The sequence below is a fragment of the Helicoverpa armigera genome, chromosome 22 (genome assembly GCF_030705265.1).
Source record: "Helicoverpa armigera isolate CAAS_96S chromosome 22, ASM3070526v1, whole genome shotgun sequence".
NCBI lineage: Eukaryota > Metazoa > Arthropoda > Insecta > Lepidoptera > Noctuidae > Helicoverpa > Helicoverpa armigera.
The window spans coordinates 525,475-543,849 of record NC_087141.1 but is presented as its reverse complement, the minus strand read 5'-3'; the positions used below and the strand labels follow the sequence as shown (position 1 = coordinate 543,849).

The 18,375-nt window shown below is 38.7% G+C and overlaps 2 protein-coding genes across 3 annotated transcripts; both read right to left on the bottom strand.

Moving 5' to 3' along the window:
* Positions 1 to 601: 601 nt before the first annotated feature.
* Positions 602 to 9,603, bottom strand: LOC110371715 (microprocessor complex subunit DGCR8). 2 transcript variants are annotated; one of them, XM_021328083.3, is made up of 11 exons: positions 8,896 to 9,603; positions 8,018 to 8,302; positions 7,343 to 7,459; positions 6,819 to 6,961; positions 5,778 to 6,508; positions 5,273 to 5,397; positions 4,687 to 4,812; positions 4,179 to 4,363; positions 3,733 to 3,870; positions 3,473 to 3,592; positions 602 to 3,238 (listed from the first exon to the last, which is right to left on the bottom strand). In XM_021328083.3, the coding sequence occupies exons 2-11, from the start codon at positions 8,292 to 8,294 to the stop codon at positions 2,957 to 2,959; spliced, it is 2,244 nt and encodes a 747-aa protein (XP_021183758.3). In that variant the 5' UTR covers positions 8,295 to 8,302; positions 8,896 to 9,603; the 3' UTR covers positions 602 to 2,956. The 2 variants fall into 2 exon arrangements, with proteins under 2 accessions (XP_021183758.3, XP_021183757.3); XM_021328082.3 differs by having other exon boundaries at positions 9,380 to 9,603.
* Positions 9,604 to 10,356: 753 nt separating this feature from the next.
* On the bottom strand, positions 10,357 to 18,368 carry LOC110371714 (BRCA1-associated protein). Its single transcript, XM_049843156.2, has 10 exons — positions 18,135 to 18,368; positions 17,579 to 17,816; positions 17,332 to 17,496; positions 16,836 to 17,176; positions 16,250 to 16,367; positions 15,850 to 15,941; positions 12,662 to 12,851; positions 12,138 to 12,287; positions 11,754 to 11,871; positions 10,357 to 11,441 (listed from the first exon to the last, which is right to left on the bottom strand). The coding sequence occupies exons 1-10, from the start codon at positions 18,211 to 18,213 to the stop codon at positions 11,289 to 11,291; spliced, it is 1,644 nt and encodes a 547-aa protein (XP_049699113.2). The 5' UTR covers positions 18,214 to 18,368; the 3' UTR covers positions 10,357 to 11,288.
* Between the last annotated feature and the right edge of the window lie 7 nt (positions 18,369 to 18,375).

Sequence of the window (18,375 nt, the reverse complement as noted above, 5' to 3'; positions counted from 1 at the left end):
TTAGAGTTGATAGTTTCACAGATGATAATAAATCTGTTGCCGCTATAACAACAAATACTGAAAACTAGAATAAAATAAATATTTTAGGGGGCTCAACAAACTCATTTTAAATAATGGTACGGAACCCTTTGCTCAAGTCCGACTTGCACTTGCCGGGTTTTTATTAACCTTTTGAACGCCAATGTCGGCTATAGCCGACATGAGCAAGCGTGCCCTGTGCGCCAACGACGGCTATACTCGACAAAAAACAGGTCGCAGAAAAATACAAAATAAACCTATTAAATCATTACTTTTATGTATTTTTTAGTAGATATTTAATTTAAGATTTTCGGGCTTGGCGTACAGGGCATAGGAATACCGATATGGCGTGGCGGTGAAAAGGTTAAATAAGGCGATTGCTGATCTATTTACTACCTATTCTATAGCATTGCTTTATACTCACCCGCTCGCGTCTCATCTAAATAAAAACATACTTTCTTTGTTTTGATTTGAATAACTCAACAGAATGCGAGTTCAAAACGTGGGTGCAAAACTGGCGGAAGCAAGTATGCTGCACCCCTAGAAACAAATTTTACACTTCTATTTTAATGAAACAATCAAATAAGAAGAAATATATTTATTGGGAAGCATATTATATAGGAGATACCACAATTTGCTTGAAATACACAAGATTTGAGTCCTACATTTCCTAATGCCTAATAATAATTACATTCCATTTTGTTATAAATACATCAGCTTTTTAAAAGTTCAAAAGCTTTCAATACTTCAAATTAAACAAAATCGAAATCCTACTTTAATAAATAAATCATTCTTCAACCAATATTTTAATGACTCGACGTGAGCTAAAATTGATATTTCATCATATTTAAATGAATTCTATAAAAAAATATATTTATTGTGTTTAGTTTGAATTTTATATTAGTCATACATGCATTGATCGATTTAATACAGGTTTGCTACCTAGTAAAAAGCCCAATCAAAATATTACATTTCACATTATTGCTGGGAATTTAATTTGTATTCTCAATTAAAAGGGCATAAAATACTCTTATTTCATTCGGATAATCACACAATTAGTTACTGATTGCACAAGAGACCTACACTAGGGTGAGTTGCACCACTAACGATAACCAGTATCCGTGAATTGCCAACCATTGGACAAATCGGTGATTTGACAATTGAAAATGGTTCGGTTATCGCCATAGTTGAATGCAACTCTTCGTACCACTTATCACATAAGAATCGTGATAGCTTCGATAACATTATAATGACATCAGTCATTTAGACTGACGACTGATGTCATTATAATGGTACCTGCTTCCTAATCAAAGGAGTTTATTCCTACATTTCTCATTACACTTACCAGAGTCTGACAGACTCGCTACTCTATAATAATTAAAGTATTTAACACTCATATGGGGATTAAATGCTAAACTTAATATGTAGTACATAAATGCCATATAAACTAGGTCTATAAAAATATACAATTTGTCAATAAAGTAAAAATATTGCAAGGATCAGTTAAATATGAATGAAGCTGTTATTTCATGTAACTGAAAAATATGCAGCAGTTATTTTAACGGCCGATGAAACAATGAAACATCTTTTGAACAAGTTTCATACAAAATGTATGATAAAGGGGAATCGACCCTGTGTCCGTTGGTTTGTCAAACTAACATTTTTTAAAAGCTTTTCCTTATTTATTGTTGTGCCAGACTGATCACATGGATTGGAGGCGATATAAGGCATAGCTTCGAATATATCTCACATAACGGTGACAAGAAGTCTTACAAAAATATCTTAGACACTGCTTGTCGCCTGCAACCTAACGGTAGTGTTGATGTCAGAAATAATAATCGATATATTTTATATATTTTTGTTTTCATAACTATGACTCCGTGCAAAAGAAGGCACAATCAACAAAATAAATGAAAATTAAATTATTCTAGGCTTTAGATGTCCGTCATATCACATAGTTTAGTAAGACTAGGGTAAATATGTAGCACGCTTACGCCCAACTTCACCGACAACATAAAAGTCAGTTTTCTTAAAACAAATGATTACTAAGAACTTTTACATTCAATTTTCGAAGTAGAGAGTTGTTTTTGGAAAAAAACAGCCTTTTGTGCTGTCGGTGAACTTAGGCCAAAAATAACTAGGTATTACAAATCCTAACACTTCAATAGTTCTACCACGTTGTAAATCACATTATCTGACATAGTCAAAGGTAAAGCATTCGTAAGTACAGATTAAAACTTATCTATCCTAACGCCGCAATCCTATTACTCTAATGTATGCTGGATTAAATTATAGGAGCCTTTTGAACTAAGCTTATTGATCTACTTGTCTTTTGATGTTATTTCTGCTCCATGTAGATTGACTTAATCAATCAATAATGTTTTATTCAGATAATACAATCCTTAAAGGTAAAAAAATACAGAATTCATAAGCAGGTCAGCATACAGGCCAGGTATATCACAAGAGACTCCAAGTAATGCATTGACATTACTAAAACTTGTTTAGGGTATTTTACTAAACTTGAGGCCCGAATTCACCAACAATATAAACGGCAGTTAATCAGTTTTCTCAAAACAACTGTTAATAATGATTTTTTAAAATAAACAGTTGTTTTAAGAAAAAAACCATTGTCTGTAAAGTCGTTTTACTGACGATAGTTGAACGTGACAACGTGAGTAGCTGCCGATTGTGCCTCTTTGTCGCTCGCTGCGTGCTCTCGCTTGCACTTCAAGCCTTAAACGGAACGCCTCAGAGCGAGGTAACGCCTCAGAGCGAGGTAACGCCGCATGAGTCATGTTTTTTCGTGCGTGCAGCCGGCTCCATCGATTTATAAGACGTTGTCACGTCAAAAATACGTCTATCTTGCCAGTGAACTTGGGGCCAAATTATACAACAAATTCATCAAGATTTAAAAACTTTTCGGTACTGCCCGAGACAATTACAAATCGACATTGTTCAAGTTAGAGCCCGAATGTGTGGGCAGATCATCATGTACTAGCAACGTACCGATCGGCACGACGGCTTCGTCTCGCTCGCGCAGTTTGCGCATCTCGTTGCGCAGTTTGTCCAGTACCGCGTAGTTCGGCTCGTTGTGTCGAGCCTTGTCTTGCAGGAGGGTGATCTGCTGTTCTTCTAGTTTCTTCTCCTTGCAGCTTTTAACGGAACGGGAGCCGTAGAGGCGGAGGAGAGAGCCCCAGGAACGAACGTGGGGGTGTAACGCCTGGATGGTGGAAATTTTGTATTTTTTTTTGTTTGTATGGGCAAAAAATTACAATTTCGATAAATATAACATGTTTTGTACTTTATAGGGATTGAAAACAGAGTATTGTTTGAACAAATTCATTGCAAAATTTGAAGGCACTCTAATCTTACGCACTTTAAAATTATAAATAAGGAAATAATATCTTGGAAATCCAGTGAGTTCGTTGAAAAGCTATGGTAAGTAAATAGGTACCTGCAGTATAGCCTGCGAGGCTCGCTGCTTGGCAGTCTTCTTGTTCTTGCTGACGACTGTGGCGGTGTGCTTGCCCACCTTCATCGTCAGCTCGATCTTCTGATACTCCAGCTTCTTCATCTATATAACCACAAGGGAGTATATGAGTAACATACGGTATATAAGGGACTACATAGAGTAGTAAATGAGCAAATTTATAAGAGGAGTATACTCCACTAACTTTTAGATAAGGGCAGAAGAAAGAATGATGATGTCCTGACCTCAGTATGTATGTGTCGGTCTCCGGCGCCGAAGTTCCTCAGCAGGCAGGTGCGGAGGATGGCGTGGGGGGATGGCTCGAAGGTGGCTGCACAGAACTCCGTGATGCGCGGGTCTTCGATGCCCACGTAATCGAAGAACTGAGGGCAAAACTTCAGCTTATACTCTATTTAATTAGACATCATCATCTTATCAAAGTTCGGAAATACGTCTGGCTGCTACACTGGTGCGCGGACTCTGACGGCAGCCATATACATCCGCCTACACCCGCTGTAGCTGCCGTGCAATCAGGCGCATTGTGTTGCGGCTGCCGCAGCCAGGACATCGTGGCTGCCTAGTGCGCGGGGGCTACTAGTATCGTAGTGCTTTTTTAATTGTATCAAAGATAGCAAAATTGTATCCCTAGTAAGCAAGCTATATCGAGATGAACAGTTGTAAGCTAACTGACCGTGAAGTCGGGCTCGGGGTCGGGCTGCGCGGTGGGCTCGAGCTGGTCGCGCATCTCGGGGATGAGGATGTGTATGGAGCTGCGCGCGGCGGCGGACTTGGCCTGGCGCTTGCTGGAGCCGTGCCCCACGCCGTACTGCATGCCGCCGATGTACACCGTCGCCTGGTACGGGGTCGCTGCGTTCTCTGTACCCAGACGGCAGATAATAGGGTTCATGAATAAAATGTTGCTGGGATGTTTGTTCATCACCACTTCTTCTTTCCAGCCATAACTAGGAATCTTTAAAAGAGTTTGCGTTTAAGGGGTCCAATGTAATTGATGTGAAGAAATGATATACTGTACTGCGTAAAAGTACTGTTATAGTAGCCTTATTTAAAGAAACATGATTTTTGATTTTGACTATAATTCTATACTGATGTTATAAAGTTGAAGAGTATGCTAGCGAGAGAAATAACAGTGTTAGAGAGCCCCTCAAAAATATATGAAAATTCACACATGTATGACTGACCGAGTTGCCGGAACTCGTAGACGGGCTGCTTCTGCAGCGCCCGACGCACGTACTCGTGGAAGACGGACAGGTAGCTGCGCCCGTTCATGTTCATCACCCAGTCGCGCTTGCTGGCCTTGCCCGCCGCTGCCAACACAAGCAAAACTCATTATTTACTTACTTTACTTCTTATTTCATACTGGAAGCCGACCCCAACATAGATTGGGAAAAAGGCTCGGAGGATTGACTTCTTATTTCATACTATTAATTAGGGCATGGGGACGATTATCGGGTAATCAAGCAAATATTATAATAATGAAATTGCACATATGGTTTGTAATACCTAAAATCGTTGACAGATGTCTCAAAGAGGCTTCGGAATTGTTCGAAAGTTATCGCGGCCCTTAAGGTCTTCAGAAGGAACATGATATGTTTTAGCTCTGACACGCTGCATACATACGTGATAATTTCTCATTAAAATAAAAGATTTCTTAAAAGACCCGTGCGCCTCGTTATTTCACTCGTAACTGATCGTTTTGGTCATGACCACCCTGACCTGCAGACCTACCTGCATCTCCACTCATTTTTCCTTTACAATATACGTTACCGTTGTTATCGTCGGTGCTGGCGGCGGGCTGCGCGGGGATGGTGATGAGCTTGGTGCCCTCGGGCAGCGTGGGGTACTGCAGCGTCTTGCGGGCCTTCGTGTACTTGCGCCGGTCCGCCCAGCGTCTAGGACACGTTATATTATGTTACCAAGTGTCCACAGCATTACACTGTAGTATGAAAGTCATGTAAATATCAATATATCAAATGGCAAAACGGCAAAGAAATATACTCTCCTAGCAGATTAAGACAAAATTGAATTACTCCTTAGCATTAAAGCCAGATTGTATTTTTTTATGATGTTGTTGTATAAGGTCACAGCATACAAACAAAAAAAAAAAAGGATGGCAAAACCATCTAAGATATCTACAATTTATAGATCAGGAAGTATTTATCAACTCTGGTGTACTAAGATGGTGTTATGAATATTTTGATTTGGTTTATGTATTTAGATTTATTTTTATGTGTTGCTTCTGTGTGAATTTCAATGCAAATGCAATACTCACTTAAAATGCATGATATAAACCGTCTTGAACTTGAACAGCTTCTTGCAGTAATCGTTGATTTGTTCGGCAGTCAAGTGCTGAGTCTTCCAACTGGTGTTTATCGTCTCAACCCTGGGAGGAGGCATCACAATACCTCCCGGGAGAACTACAGGCTGTCTGTTCAATGGAACTTGCACATCTCCATTACTAGTTGATTCTTGACTAGTTCCTTCCCCACTTGGTCCCGCAATTTCACTATCAACTGATACATCAGGTTTCTGGTCCACAGATTCTTCAGTTTCCTTACTAGCTGTGTCAGGATTTTCTTCAACAATTTCTTCAGTCTTTTGTACAGGTAAAACTTCATTACTATCTGCAGTTGCTTCACCATTATTTAGGTTTTCATGTGTCATATTTTCTAAGCTAGCGTGTCCGTTCATGTAGGGGCACTGCACTTCTTGTTTGACATTATTTTCTTCCTTGATGGTGACCTCGCAAGAAGGAGCTGGTTCAGTGACGTCACTGGGTTGGCTGCTGTCCATGCTGGGCTGGCTGCTGTCCATGTTGGGCTGGCTGGTGTCCATGCTGTCCTGGCTATTGCCATTGTTCTCAGTTTTGGGCTGTGTGTTGACCCAGGTGCCCGCGCGGATCTGTTCTGCGATCTTCTTGTCGATCTCCTTCTGTTTCTCCTCTTCTTCGAGAGCGCGCCGGTACGCGTAGCAGGGGATTGCACTTATTGGTATCTCGTGTCTCTGTGGACAAACGTAGGTAGATTTGTAGACCGATAGGTAGCAAGAATAATTTAGTCTTGTCTGTCTTGAATAATACTTGAAAGCAGAAATACTAAAACTTGAGGGTAGTTGTTAGATGCGATCTCGGAGAAGCTCAATTATTTTGTAGTGAGATTGCGTTCAGAAATACTGCCATACACGAGGAATTTGGGACTACGACTATAATGTTTCGAAATTTCGAGGCTGGTAGACTATTTGGATATTTTAAACCTCGCTCGTGAATATAGTACACAGTTGAATGCTGCCTCATTTTAAGTGCCTCAATACTGACCCTGGTGTTGCCTTTGCCGAGGAAGTATGGCTTGGAGAGCGTGCAGACGCGCGTGGCACGATGCATGTACACCGGCATGCCGCTCACGTGACGCACCATCGTCCAGTCCAGCGGCAGCACCTCGAAGTGATTGACACCCTTCTCTGCGGAACGGCACAGTGTTCACAACATGGAGTAGAAAGACGAGCCGAGATGCCACAAGGAAGATAAGTCAGACTTCTTACAGATCAAATACGAACGGTGTGTGACCAAAACGATCAGTTACTTGTGAACAAACGAGAAGTTCCCCGTTCTTTGAGACATCTGTCAAGGATTTTTTTGGTTTAACAATAACCCCGAACACCAGCATTTTGGTGATGCTACTTTCTAAGGAATTTTCCGTTACGACATCTCCGATCGTTTTTTTGTTCTCCATGGTTGAGGCCAATCAAATATTGAAATATGGCGTTTTTAAATCTCAGCTGTTAGATGTTTGCCTGAATTTTTCAAAAAGAATTTAACTTATTACAACAACTGATACTTACCTTCTAGAACGATCTTTTGTCTAGTGATGTAGGCTTTCTCCTTCTGCTTGGGAGCTCCCTTGAAGTCCTCTGGAAGGTCTTCCTCCAGCATCTTCTCAATTTCCTCCTCGGGCAGACCTTGAGATACACATTCTACCTTTACTAGCCTATTATGTCATTTCAACAGGTGTTCTTAACAAGCCATACATGGGATCATACATGGGACAAGCCTTTCAGATCATTTTATTATTATTTTTTTTCACTTAGAAATTAAATCAATTATGCAAAAAGAAGTTGTGAAATGTAGAAGTATAAACACTACTACATATAAATATTATAATGATATTCAAGCAAATGTAATGCATAAAAGAAACTGTTATTAATTTTATTGAAATATTTAGTGTGTAGCTAAATAACTCATGCGTAGAACTCCATTTCTGATTAAATTTAATTCAATTTTAAGGAAATATTTTCAATCTAATCATAATATAATGTGTAGGTAAGAATATGTTAGACTCTGTCATTTATTTTTATTATTTGCATATTTTTATATAAATATAAAAGTATATCCTATTTTGTTTTAAAACCATACATAAATCCCTATTCTACAGCTGCTAGGTGTTATTTACATAGCTGTGTACAAATAAATATCATATAAAGGATACCCCAACATGCAATAATCAAGGCTAAAACTACCATCAGAGCTGTCAGATTCCTCATCATTGCTGTCTTCATCATTAGACTTGACTTCGTCCAACACCTTGAACTCTTTCAACCGTTCCAGCTCTTCCCGCGTCACAAAGTTCCCGTAACTGTCCTCACTACCAAACTTATCATCGGCTGTATCCTGTATAGAGTCAACTTCCACTTCTCCAGTATTACTGCTAGTTGGTTGCTCATCATTGAGCTTCGGTTTCTTAGCAGGCGGTATCTCTTGCACTTCTCGGACCTCAGAATGAGCTTCTTCACTCATTTTACTGTCTAAAAATATTGGTTAGCTTAAAATGCTTATGCTGTACTAATGAGTGAAGCCAGGTCAGTTTGTAAAACAAACAATATGTAAAGTAATATGAAAAGATTATTTTGGACCATTATTCTTTTGATCAATTACATAGTTGAATATTAACCAAGGTATGTATGTCTCTGTCACATAATAAGCTTATAAATAAAATTATAACAATGTAATGTATTCAAACTTTTTAATCAAAAATTATCTCCTGGCTTAACTCATACATCAGACAACTTTTATTATAAAAGAGATAGCACTAATTACTAAATTACTGTAAATACTGAATAAGTGATAGTCATTTAAAAAATAAACTGTTTATTGCTGCAAATACTGTGAGTGACTGATGACTGTGCTGCCAGATATACTTACTGACTGAAACAAAATGCTAATGCTGCACAATTATTACCATTCATGACACAAACAACTTATTGATTTAATATTTACTCTAAGACAAAGCTTTGTTGTTGATCTGTCATACAGTTGAGCTCTTGAACAGGGAAAGTATCAGATTACTCATTACAGTATTTTAGCAACAAGAGAGTCAACAAACACCTGAAGGCTTTACCTTTGAGGTTATTCACACAATATAAAGCCCAAAAGTTGTTGAAAGATCGTCCACAACTAGCGATGGCACTTAAAATCCAATGTGCAACAACAGTTGGATTCCAACCATCGCTCGATGTAAACTTTCGTTAAGTCTGTGACCGCGTGTAAGGCGTGCGCTACGGCAACGAAGATGGGCAGAGTTGCGACAGACTAGCGGCTCTGAACATTTATACAGAGGCTAGTATGTAGCAAAACCGCTAATATACACCCGCAGGATGCCACCTCGGGCGGCGCCGCTAATCTATTCCTGTGTTCTCTGCAAAGACAACTTGACACTTCGGACTAGCAAAAAGGTCAAATCGGATAACTGTGTTACACTTTCTGGTGATGCCAAGCACTGTTGGCTCAGTGAACTACGAATTCCGAGTAATCAGCGCTATGTAGATATCAAATTCGTTGAAATCTGACCGTTTTGCAAGCGTGCAAGAAAATATTTTACTTACGTGACCAGTCATGCACTCAAAACAAAATATAAGGAATAATTTCGCCTACAATAAATGATTTTGCCAATGTCTGAGAGTGCTCAACTTAAAATCTACTAAAACAAACAACGAAACAATATTTTGTACATAGATTTGGCTTGAAATATGATTTATTTATTGAGCTTTTATGATTTCACAGCCACCCCAGCGTTTTCCAACTTGATTACTAAATAACGTTCCGTATATACTGTTATTTGATACGTGGAAACAATCGATCGAACATATTTTAGATTTTTATGATATAATTATGTTGCTACAAATCTAAAATCTGATACTGTTCCTGTTAATATCTGTTACCAGTAATTTAAAATTAAATTTGATCCTGTTAGTTGCTAAAGGCGATCATTTTTTTACTTGTTAAAAATGGATGGACACAACATAAGAGTACCGGCGTAAAACGAAACGTGGACATTGAATTGAAAAAATAGCAAGTGTTGTCATATTTATGGTTTTGGAATCACATTAATTAATCTGAGGTCTTAGAAATCTGAGGTTTTTCGTTTGAAACGAGTTAATAATAAATCAGCATTCAATATATAAAATTAAGCCTCGTAAAACATGAATATAATCATCTCTTTTTGAGTTGAATATTAATTATACTTCCTTCAACTTCCTTGCATGTAAACTGCCTCGTTGTTCTAATGGTCGCAGCATGACAGTTGGGACGAAGTCTAGGGATCCGCGAGGCTGACCAAAATAGCTTTGTGGATGAAAAAAGCTTTCACAAAGCAGCCCGTGGTTTGGAAGTTGATGCACCCGTGCATCGGCTCTCTTCGGTCATGTCGGGTAGCTGTGACACAGACACAGACAAGGTTTATAATAAATTAGTGTCTTCAAATGCGTTCCAACTTCCAGTGGTGTGCGCTAGGCTTGTAGGGACTAAAGAGGTAAGTCGAAGAGTAAAATTCGTTCGAAAACAAGAAAGAATAAAACGAACATTCATAAAAATCACCTTTATTAACCATAGAGTAATTAAAATGTTTTAGATCTACAATTTGCCAAGTGCTACCAGTTTTACAACACAAATCCTTAGATTTATTATTACCTGTAAGCACATACATTTAGACACAAAATACATAGAAATAATATTTTCACTTACAATCTATGAACATTTATCACAGTGATTTGCAGCAGTCGAGACAAAAGAGCTGCTTGCATACCCTCATAGTACAAAATGTGACAACACTAATTTAAAATTGGAATCTCTGCCATCTTTGTTTTCTTATTCGAATAAAACGAGATAGCGTTATTGTGAACACAGAGTAGCGACTTTTAGAGAAGACTTATTATTTACAAGTTTCCATTCAAACTCACTGAATCGGTGAACAACATACAACATTTATTATTATTAGAACTTTTGGTTTTTGTAAGGGAAATCCAAAATTATAGCCACATTTTAAATATATTTAATAACTAGGCTTATGTGAAAGCTACTTTCCAACATTTAGACCTTTTAAACATCACATTATTCTATTGAAGTAATGGCCCAAAATATATTAAAATTAATCTAAACTTTGTTACGCATTGGCAATATGCTTAAATACGCAGGATATAGAATTCTCCAATAATTCCAAAACTTACATAATTTTTCGCCATAAAAATCCGATGAACAAATAATTTGAATAACTTATCTCACACCATTACATTACTAAACAAACCTTAAATAACCAACTTCTGATGAGCACAGTTCAAAAACATAATCTGTAGCATCACATAAGCGCAGAACACTAACGGTTCCCAATATTTTATCGTCTGTAGTTTTGCTTCCTAGAGAAAGAAGTTTACCTCACTTATATGGGGCTAATGTCAAACTATCTATAGTAGCCAAATCCACAGATAGATATCATATTGGGAACATCACTAAGTCTGTCTACCGACGTCGCCTGCGCGGTTTAGGCGGGGCGGCTACAGTGACCTGAGCATCGGCGATCTCTTCACTTGATGCGCCGGCTTGTGTCTGCAGCTGTCCACGAGCTTCCACGAAGAACATCACGTCACGGAGCTGCTCTTTCAGTTCTGTTACCTGAGTTCAATAATAGCATTTTAAACAACCCATTTATTTCACAATGAAAGAAGAAAAAAATATGAAGAACTTTAAAAAGCTTTCGATAGAGTAGATCACGGTACTACTGTTCGGTAAAGTGAGCCTATTGCGGATAATGAGGCAAACTGTAAATTATCTACTTTCTTATAATTCAGAGTGATGATAAACAGGAGCAATATGCGTCATTACATCATATGGAGCAGTAACCAAAATAGGCGTCCCACAAAGGTCAATATTGGGTCCAGCATTGTTTGGAAATCCTATTAATAATAATGCAATGTGAGAACGTACCTCTTTTACGAAATTCTCTTCACGCAGTTTAGCCCTGGCCTGCCACTCCGCCTGACTGCTAGCTAAAGCTGCTGCCAAGCCTCTCTCTTCAGACAACTCGTTTTGTAGTACCGATAATCTGGAAAATTACGATAGTATCATTTTCGGAATGCCAGCCTAATAACCATAAGTGTTATGTTGTAACCTGCCTCAATGTCCAAAAGAAATGTTATTTTAAACCATCAAATAGCTTTAAACATTTGGTCAAGCAAAAAGTTATACACAATTCCCTAAGATTAATAGAGTTTAATGTGAGATTGTTTGAAGTTAACTGGTTTTACCACCATTCTTATCGAAATATGTAATATAGAAATTCAGTAGAACATGAAAAATACTGATACTAACTTGTTAGTAACTTGGTTCAGTTTCCTCTCCAAAGTTTTGTTTTCCTTGGTGAGTGTGGAGACTTGTTCGCTCAGCTTGGAGGAGGTCGCCTCCGCTTCTGTCGCCCTGAAGCGGAGCTTTTCAGTCTCTGCTATGTGCTCTGCTTCCATTCTGTTACATAACATAAATATTACTCATGTATTAATTTATTTATTAGAAAAAGGATCACAAACAGCTTCTGTGTATAAATTAACAAAAATAGATGTAGATAACATAATGTTTTCGATAGGATTTGTTCAGCATCTTGAATAACATAGTACTTTTCTTAGTTATTTTGGTAAGAATCTAGTTTTCTACACCATCGATAATAGCAAAATCCTTGTACTATCTACCCTTTGGTTTTTGTTGTTATTTTTATTTAATGAATAATATTTCTCAATGATCCCTAATTAGGCGTGACTTTTCACAGTTGTTCAAAAGTGTCGGACCACCATGGTTCACCAAATTTTCCTCGACATAATTTTACTGTCACAATCTATACTGACTTGTTCATCTTCTCCTCGTAGAACATCCTCTGGCTGTCCAGCTGCTGCGTCAGTATGTATGTGAACTCCAGCTGTGCTGAGTCCAGCTTCTCCCCCCCACACGCCGAGTCTTCAGATGTGAACCCTCCCTCAGCAGCCACTAACTTGCCGTCTGCTTTGTTTTGGACGAGACGGTGGACGAAGTTGTCACCTTGGGACGAAAATATGATGTCATGTGAAGATAGTTTTAAAATATTTAATTTGTAATCAGGACAATTATAAACACAACGAATAGAACAGAGGATAAAGCGAAATTATATTGACTTGAAATCCGAACGTATCATCCCGTATTTTGTTCAAGGGCGGATCCAGCTTCGGCGCCAGGGGGGGGTCACACAGTCGTGGTCAAGTCACAAAAATATTATATTGTAGCGTAAACTTCTTTTAATATTAAAAGTATATAAATACAATACTTTTTACGAAATTTTTACGAATGTTAAGAAAAGTGTTTTCATGTAGAAAATGGCCTGAGCAGGGTGAGCGCAATTTCTCGTATTGAACTACACACATGTGACAAACAAAAAAGCGCGAACGAAGCGAGCGCGAAAATTTTTGTTCAGGTCGAGGACTAAGGTTAAAAAAGTGTTTTTATGTAGAAAATGGTCCGAGCTGAGTGAACGCGATTTCTTGGACATAATCAGAAGGTGAAATTGAAAAAAGCGCGAGCGAAGCGAGCGCGAAAATTTTTTTTCAGTTCGAGAACTAAAAGTAGATGAAAACGCTTTCTTGCTGTATAACAAATACAAGAAAGCGCGATCATAGCAAGCGCGAGAATTTTTTCAGGTTGAAAACTATTGTGGTACGTTTAAAAAGTATTACGTAGTACGTTTAAAGGCCGCGTACGTTTTTTATGGGAACAAATATAATGACCACCATAAAATGCTTTGATACCCTTAGTTTTGCAACCAGAAAAATCTACTGAACACCAGAAAAATAAAGTCTAAAAATGTAATAGTACCAGCTATTTTAGTCATGACTTCACTTTAAATTGTATTCGACCACCAAATTTAGTAAATGATCACCAACTCTTGACGACCAAATTAATGTATTATTTTTGCCTAAATAAGTCACTGTGATTGCCATAAAATATAGGCTTATTATCAAATAAAGTATTATGATGCCATATTAAGTTATGTGTCCGGCTTGCAATGCATGCGTGAGTGTCAGTATGACGAGTGACAGGGGAAAATGGAAAAAAATTACATATTGCGCCGACCCCAAGTAAAATTGGGAACAGGGCAGGAGAAAGAAGAAGAAGAATGTGTTTCTCAATACACTCCCTCGAAAACACACTCTTGTCGCACTGTTTAGAGGCATGCAATAGACAATTTTCCACCCTAGTGCAGGAAAAGGGTCCCCATAATGTTATTACATTTATTGTATCAGGCCGAACTTATTTTTTTGGAGTCAGTTTACTTAAACAGGATAGCAAGATGTAAAAACTTTGATTATCATTTTATATTAAAACGCTGGTATAATTTTGATGATCATTCACTACTTTTGGTGATCATTTACTACTTTTGGGATAACAATGATTTATTTGGACTCATTTTGCTTAAATAGGATAGCAGAATGTAAAAACTTTGGTTATCATTTTACTTTAAAATGGTGGTTTAATTTTGGTGATCATTTACTATTTTTGGCTTGCGCATGATTTATTTTGGAGTAATTTCACTTAAATGGGATAGCAAAGTGTTAAAACTTTGGTTATCATTTTACATTAAAATGCGAGTTTCATTTTGGTGATCATTTACTATTTTTGTCTGCTATTTGTTACTATTTCTGGTGATCAGTTAAACATAAGCCGTTTTTTATTGCAGCAACAGTAAAACATTTTCTGTGAAAACTTCAATTGTCTTACTTTTGGTAAGGGTTCATGAGATCAGGGCCGTCTTTAGCTCATGTAGCGCCTCGGTGCAATCATCACCCAAGCGCCACCTATGTATCTATTGAAAGATTTTGAGTAGTACATATTGATCGAAGTTTACAAGGAATATAAATAAGAACGTTCGAACGAAAGTCACTTTTTTGGTAGGTAAAGGACTTAAAAAAATGTTTCCAAATTATTGTAGGCTCAAACTGTTGGCCAGATTTAAGTTATGAAAGTCGAGACAGGGCAACGTAAATGTAAAAATTAGCGCGAGCGAAGCGAGCGCGGAAATTTTTAATTTTGGGGCACTAAAAGTTCATAAGTTTTAAAAAGTAAAGTAACAAGCAGTCGGAAGCGCAAACTGTTTTGTTTTTGAGGACTCCATTAATATTTTTTTTTGCTATATTTGACTTATGAAGTTTAGTAGGCAAAGCATATATAATATTGCGCGAGCGAAGCGAGCGCGAATTTTTTTGAGCCTACGACACAAAAGCACCTGATTAAGTACACTGTAAAGCAACAAGTAGCCACGAGCGCAGCGAGCGCGAACTTTTTTAAATTATTTGTTTGAAGACTCACAAATCAGACTGGGAATTACGTACAAATAAAAAGGAACCGTGATTAAAGCGAGTGCCATTTGTGTTCGTTGATTCCGTGCGTCAATAAAAGTAATAAACAATCAGAAATACAGTACAGACATAGTCATTTACTCGTACGCGAGCGTAGCGAACTAGAATTTTTTCACTTAGTTGGAGGATGTTAAAAATAATCAAAATGATCAATCCAACAAAGCGAAGGCGACTTTTTTGTCAGTATCATGATACAATGTGGAACTTCCTTATCGAACAGGTGTAGTTTCTTCGAAATTTCATGGTGGTGGGGCGTCCCTGATATCGAGGCGCCCGGGTTATTCGCACACCCTGCACCATAGGTTAAGACGGCCCTGCGTGAGATACAGCATGTAATGTAGACAACCCAGACAGCGGATTCTTAGTAACAGGGTCCCGTTTCCTCCTTTTGGGTACGGATAAACAGTAAATAAAGAATAGAGAGCGAGCGTTGCGAGCACTCTATATAAAAATTATCTTATACTTATAACAAAAACATAAAACATCGTGTTTAACCATTTCAATTATTGGTCCTCTTAGGTCCGAACCTGGCCCAGGGGGGGGTCATGACCTTGTGACCTACCCCCTGGATCCGCCGTTGATTTTGTTAGATTCTCATTACAAGATAATATACATAATTACTTGAAGGCAGTATTACAAAAGGAACTTACCAGCATAATCCCAAACTCGGTTGGAGCCCAACTGCAAAGCGTATGTGTGATTGGAAGCTAAGAAATGTTTGGCAGCGTGGCCGCCCTCGTATCTAAAAAGAAGTTACGTTTAAGCTTTGGTGATCTTCTACATAGCATACAATACACTTTTTGTTTGGTATTTACAATATCTTCGTAATGCATAATTCACTCAATGCATAACCTACACAACAAAAATTTCAGACATCGGACATTTCAAGTTGAAAGAGAATAAAGACAAAGATGTCCAACTGTCATGTTAATTTTCAGTAATAATTTCGTACTTTTTAAACGGTTTTATTTAGCTTACCCTGTTTGTTTTTCTATAGATTAATTAATTTCTATACATTACAAGTAACTGACTACAGTCTACAGTATTTACCTGCCGCAGCCCACGTTCCCGCAGATGAGACAGATCCACAGAGTGCCGGCGTCCACGCCGTCCAGCAAGCCTTCCGCCACGCCACTGATGTTCTCCCTCGTCTCGTCACCATCCTCTTCTGTATTCATATAAAGTTCATATTTTAGGTTGGTCTTAGAACAGAACCTTGGGGAAAACCTTAACGTGAACTAAAAAAAATGCTTCATACAACTTTTTTACTATAATATAATGAAACTCGAGCATTAAAATAAATGGGTGGCGGCATAAATTGCACAGCTTGTTAGTTTAATTCAATAACATTTTGTTCACGTAACATGAATAATTGTTTATTAAAGTGATAGAGAGAATCAAATGCCTTGCTTGGATTAACAACCTTTGGAATTCGAATAAAGAACGTTTTGACCACATGAAAGTGATGCTGGCTCCTGGTGAACCTTTATTGTAATTATATCTGTATAACTTTGACAGAATTCGTTTTTTAGCTTTTGTCTGAGTAAAGGGTGAACGGATCATCACGTAGAGATTACGGCAGATAATACAATAGAATCGGAGCGGATGTCAGCCTGACAGCTGATAGAGACAGTACCAGCTCGCTCGCACTGGAAGCAGACGGCGCGGGCGCGCGGCTCGGGGGTCTGCGCGCAGCGGCACACGGGGCAGCGCGCGTCGCGCCAGCGCACGAGGCAGGACGCGTGGAAGGCGTGCGCGCACTGCACGCTCAGCACGCCCGCCACGCTCTCGTCCATGCGCTCCAGGCACACGGGGCACGTGGGCAGCTCCGTGTGCGCGGCGGGAGGCGCCCCCGTGCGGCCCCAGTCGGCGCGCGACACCCACGCCATGTGGCACAGCGCGCCGGGCTCCAGGCTGCTGTACGGCACCCCGTCGAACGTCTCGTGGAACTCGCGCGCCGCCGCGCTCGTGCGGAAACTGATATACCAATTTTGTAAAATTAATATTCCGTTTTCAAAAGTTGTACAAAGAACAATGAAAATGACAAACATATAAGAAAAGTAGAGAACAGTTCTTTCATACAATATAAACAATTCACATTCTAACTAGGTATGCAACAACATGTCACTTACGTAAACAATGCCATGTAGTGATCTGGAGAGCCATCTCGCAGCACCCTCACATGAGCAATATCTTGCTGGCAGGCTGCTGCAAAGGCCAGCAGATCTGGAGCGCCCAGTGCTCCCGGCACAGACAGCAAGCAGAGGGTCTTGGCTTCTTCTGCCTCCTTCATTTCACTGTGAAGGAAATTGATGATCAAGTCCCCTAACTTCAATTGCTTTATTCCTTTATATGTCAAAAACAGCAACTAGAACTTACTTTTCTTTGTAAAGATGCAGTATACCCTTAGTAACTTCAACAAGAGGGTTGCCACAGAAGAAGCTAATGGTATCCTCTTCTTCAGAAATGCTGTTCTCAGGTGGAGAACGCCTGGTGCTGGTTGGTAATATCCCAGTATCTGTGTTGGGTCCTGTGAGGACACTAGCGTATGTTTCTACTGTGATGGTCTTTGACTCCCTTGCGCCCCGGTCCCTTTTCTTTTGCTCCTTGGCAGCTTCTGACAACATTGATTTAGTACAATTGTCACGATTTCTATTTGAATAGGTCACAGTAAGTGCTGTTACTAATTACAAAGGTTTCATGCTACAAATTCAATTAAATTCTTAAAGTAATAAGTAGCAAGGTCATATTTTATTATTTGACTTTAGTTATATCATCTAAATTAGTTGTAAACTACAACTTGTTAACGTGGATGTTTCCAAAATTTGTCAAACATTGATACAGCTGTTGCATTGTTTGTCCCGATTTTTTGGCACTTCTTTGTTAGTATACAGTAAGGCTAAAGATAAGAGGGGTCACTTTAGTAATATCTTACCCATTTCAGTGGGATTGTCGCCCATTTCAGGCAGATCTTCGTCGATTTCAATACGTAGGACACACAAAGACACGGACATTTACAATCGAATTATTTATTCAAAATAAAAAGAAAGAAAGGCTCCATACAGCCTCTGAACATCACAAGTATTACACAAAATACTATATCAATTGCGAAATTAGCATGATAAGGCAAACAAAGCAGTAAACTCTAGATTTTTCAGAAATCACAACTTTTCGGA

What these genes read in the sequence shown, in the direction of transcription:
- LOC110371714 (XM_049843156.2), bottom strand. Translation starts at nt 18,213, where the DNA reads ATGTCCGTGTCTTTGTGTGTCCTACGTATTGAAATCGACGAAGATCTG. An exon ending in CTTCCAGTGCGAGCGAGCTG is followed by an intron (nt 16,368 to 16,835) that starts GTACTGTCTCTA and finishes ATATGAATACAG; the next exon opens with AAGAGGATGGTGACGAGACG. An exon ending in CCGAGTTTGGGATTATGCTG is followed by an intron (nt 12,852 to 15,849) that starts GTAAGTTCCTTT and finishes TTTCGTCCCAAG; the next exon opens with GTGACAACTTCGTCCACCGT.
- LOC110371715 (XM_021328083.3), bottom strand. Translation starts at nt 8,294, where the DNA reads ATGAGTGAAGAAGCTCATTCTGAGGTCCGAGAAGTGCAAGAGATACCG. An exon ending in CAGCACCGACGATAACAACG is followed by an intron (nt 4,813 to 5,272) that starts GTAACGTATATT and finishes TTGTGTTGGCAG; the next exon opens with CGGCGGGCAAGGCCAGCAAG. An exon ending in CCTCGCAGGCTATACTGCAG is followed by an intron (nt 3,239 to 3,472) that starts GTACCTATTTAC and finishes TCCACCATCCAG; the next exon opens with GCGTTACACCCCCACGTTCG.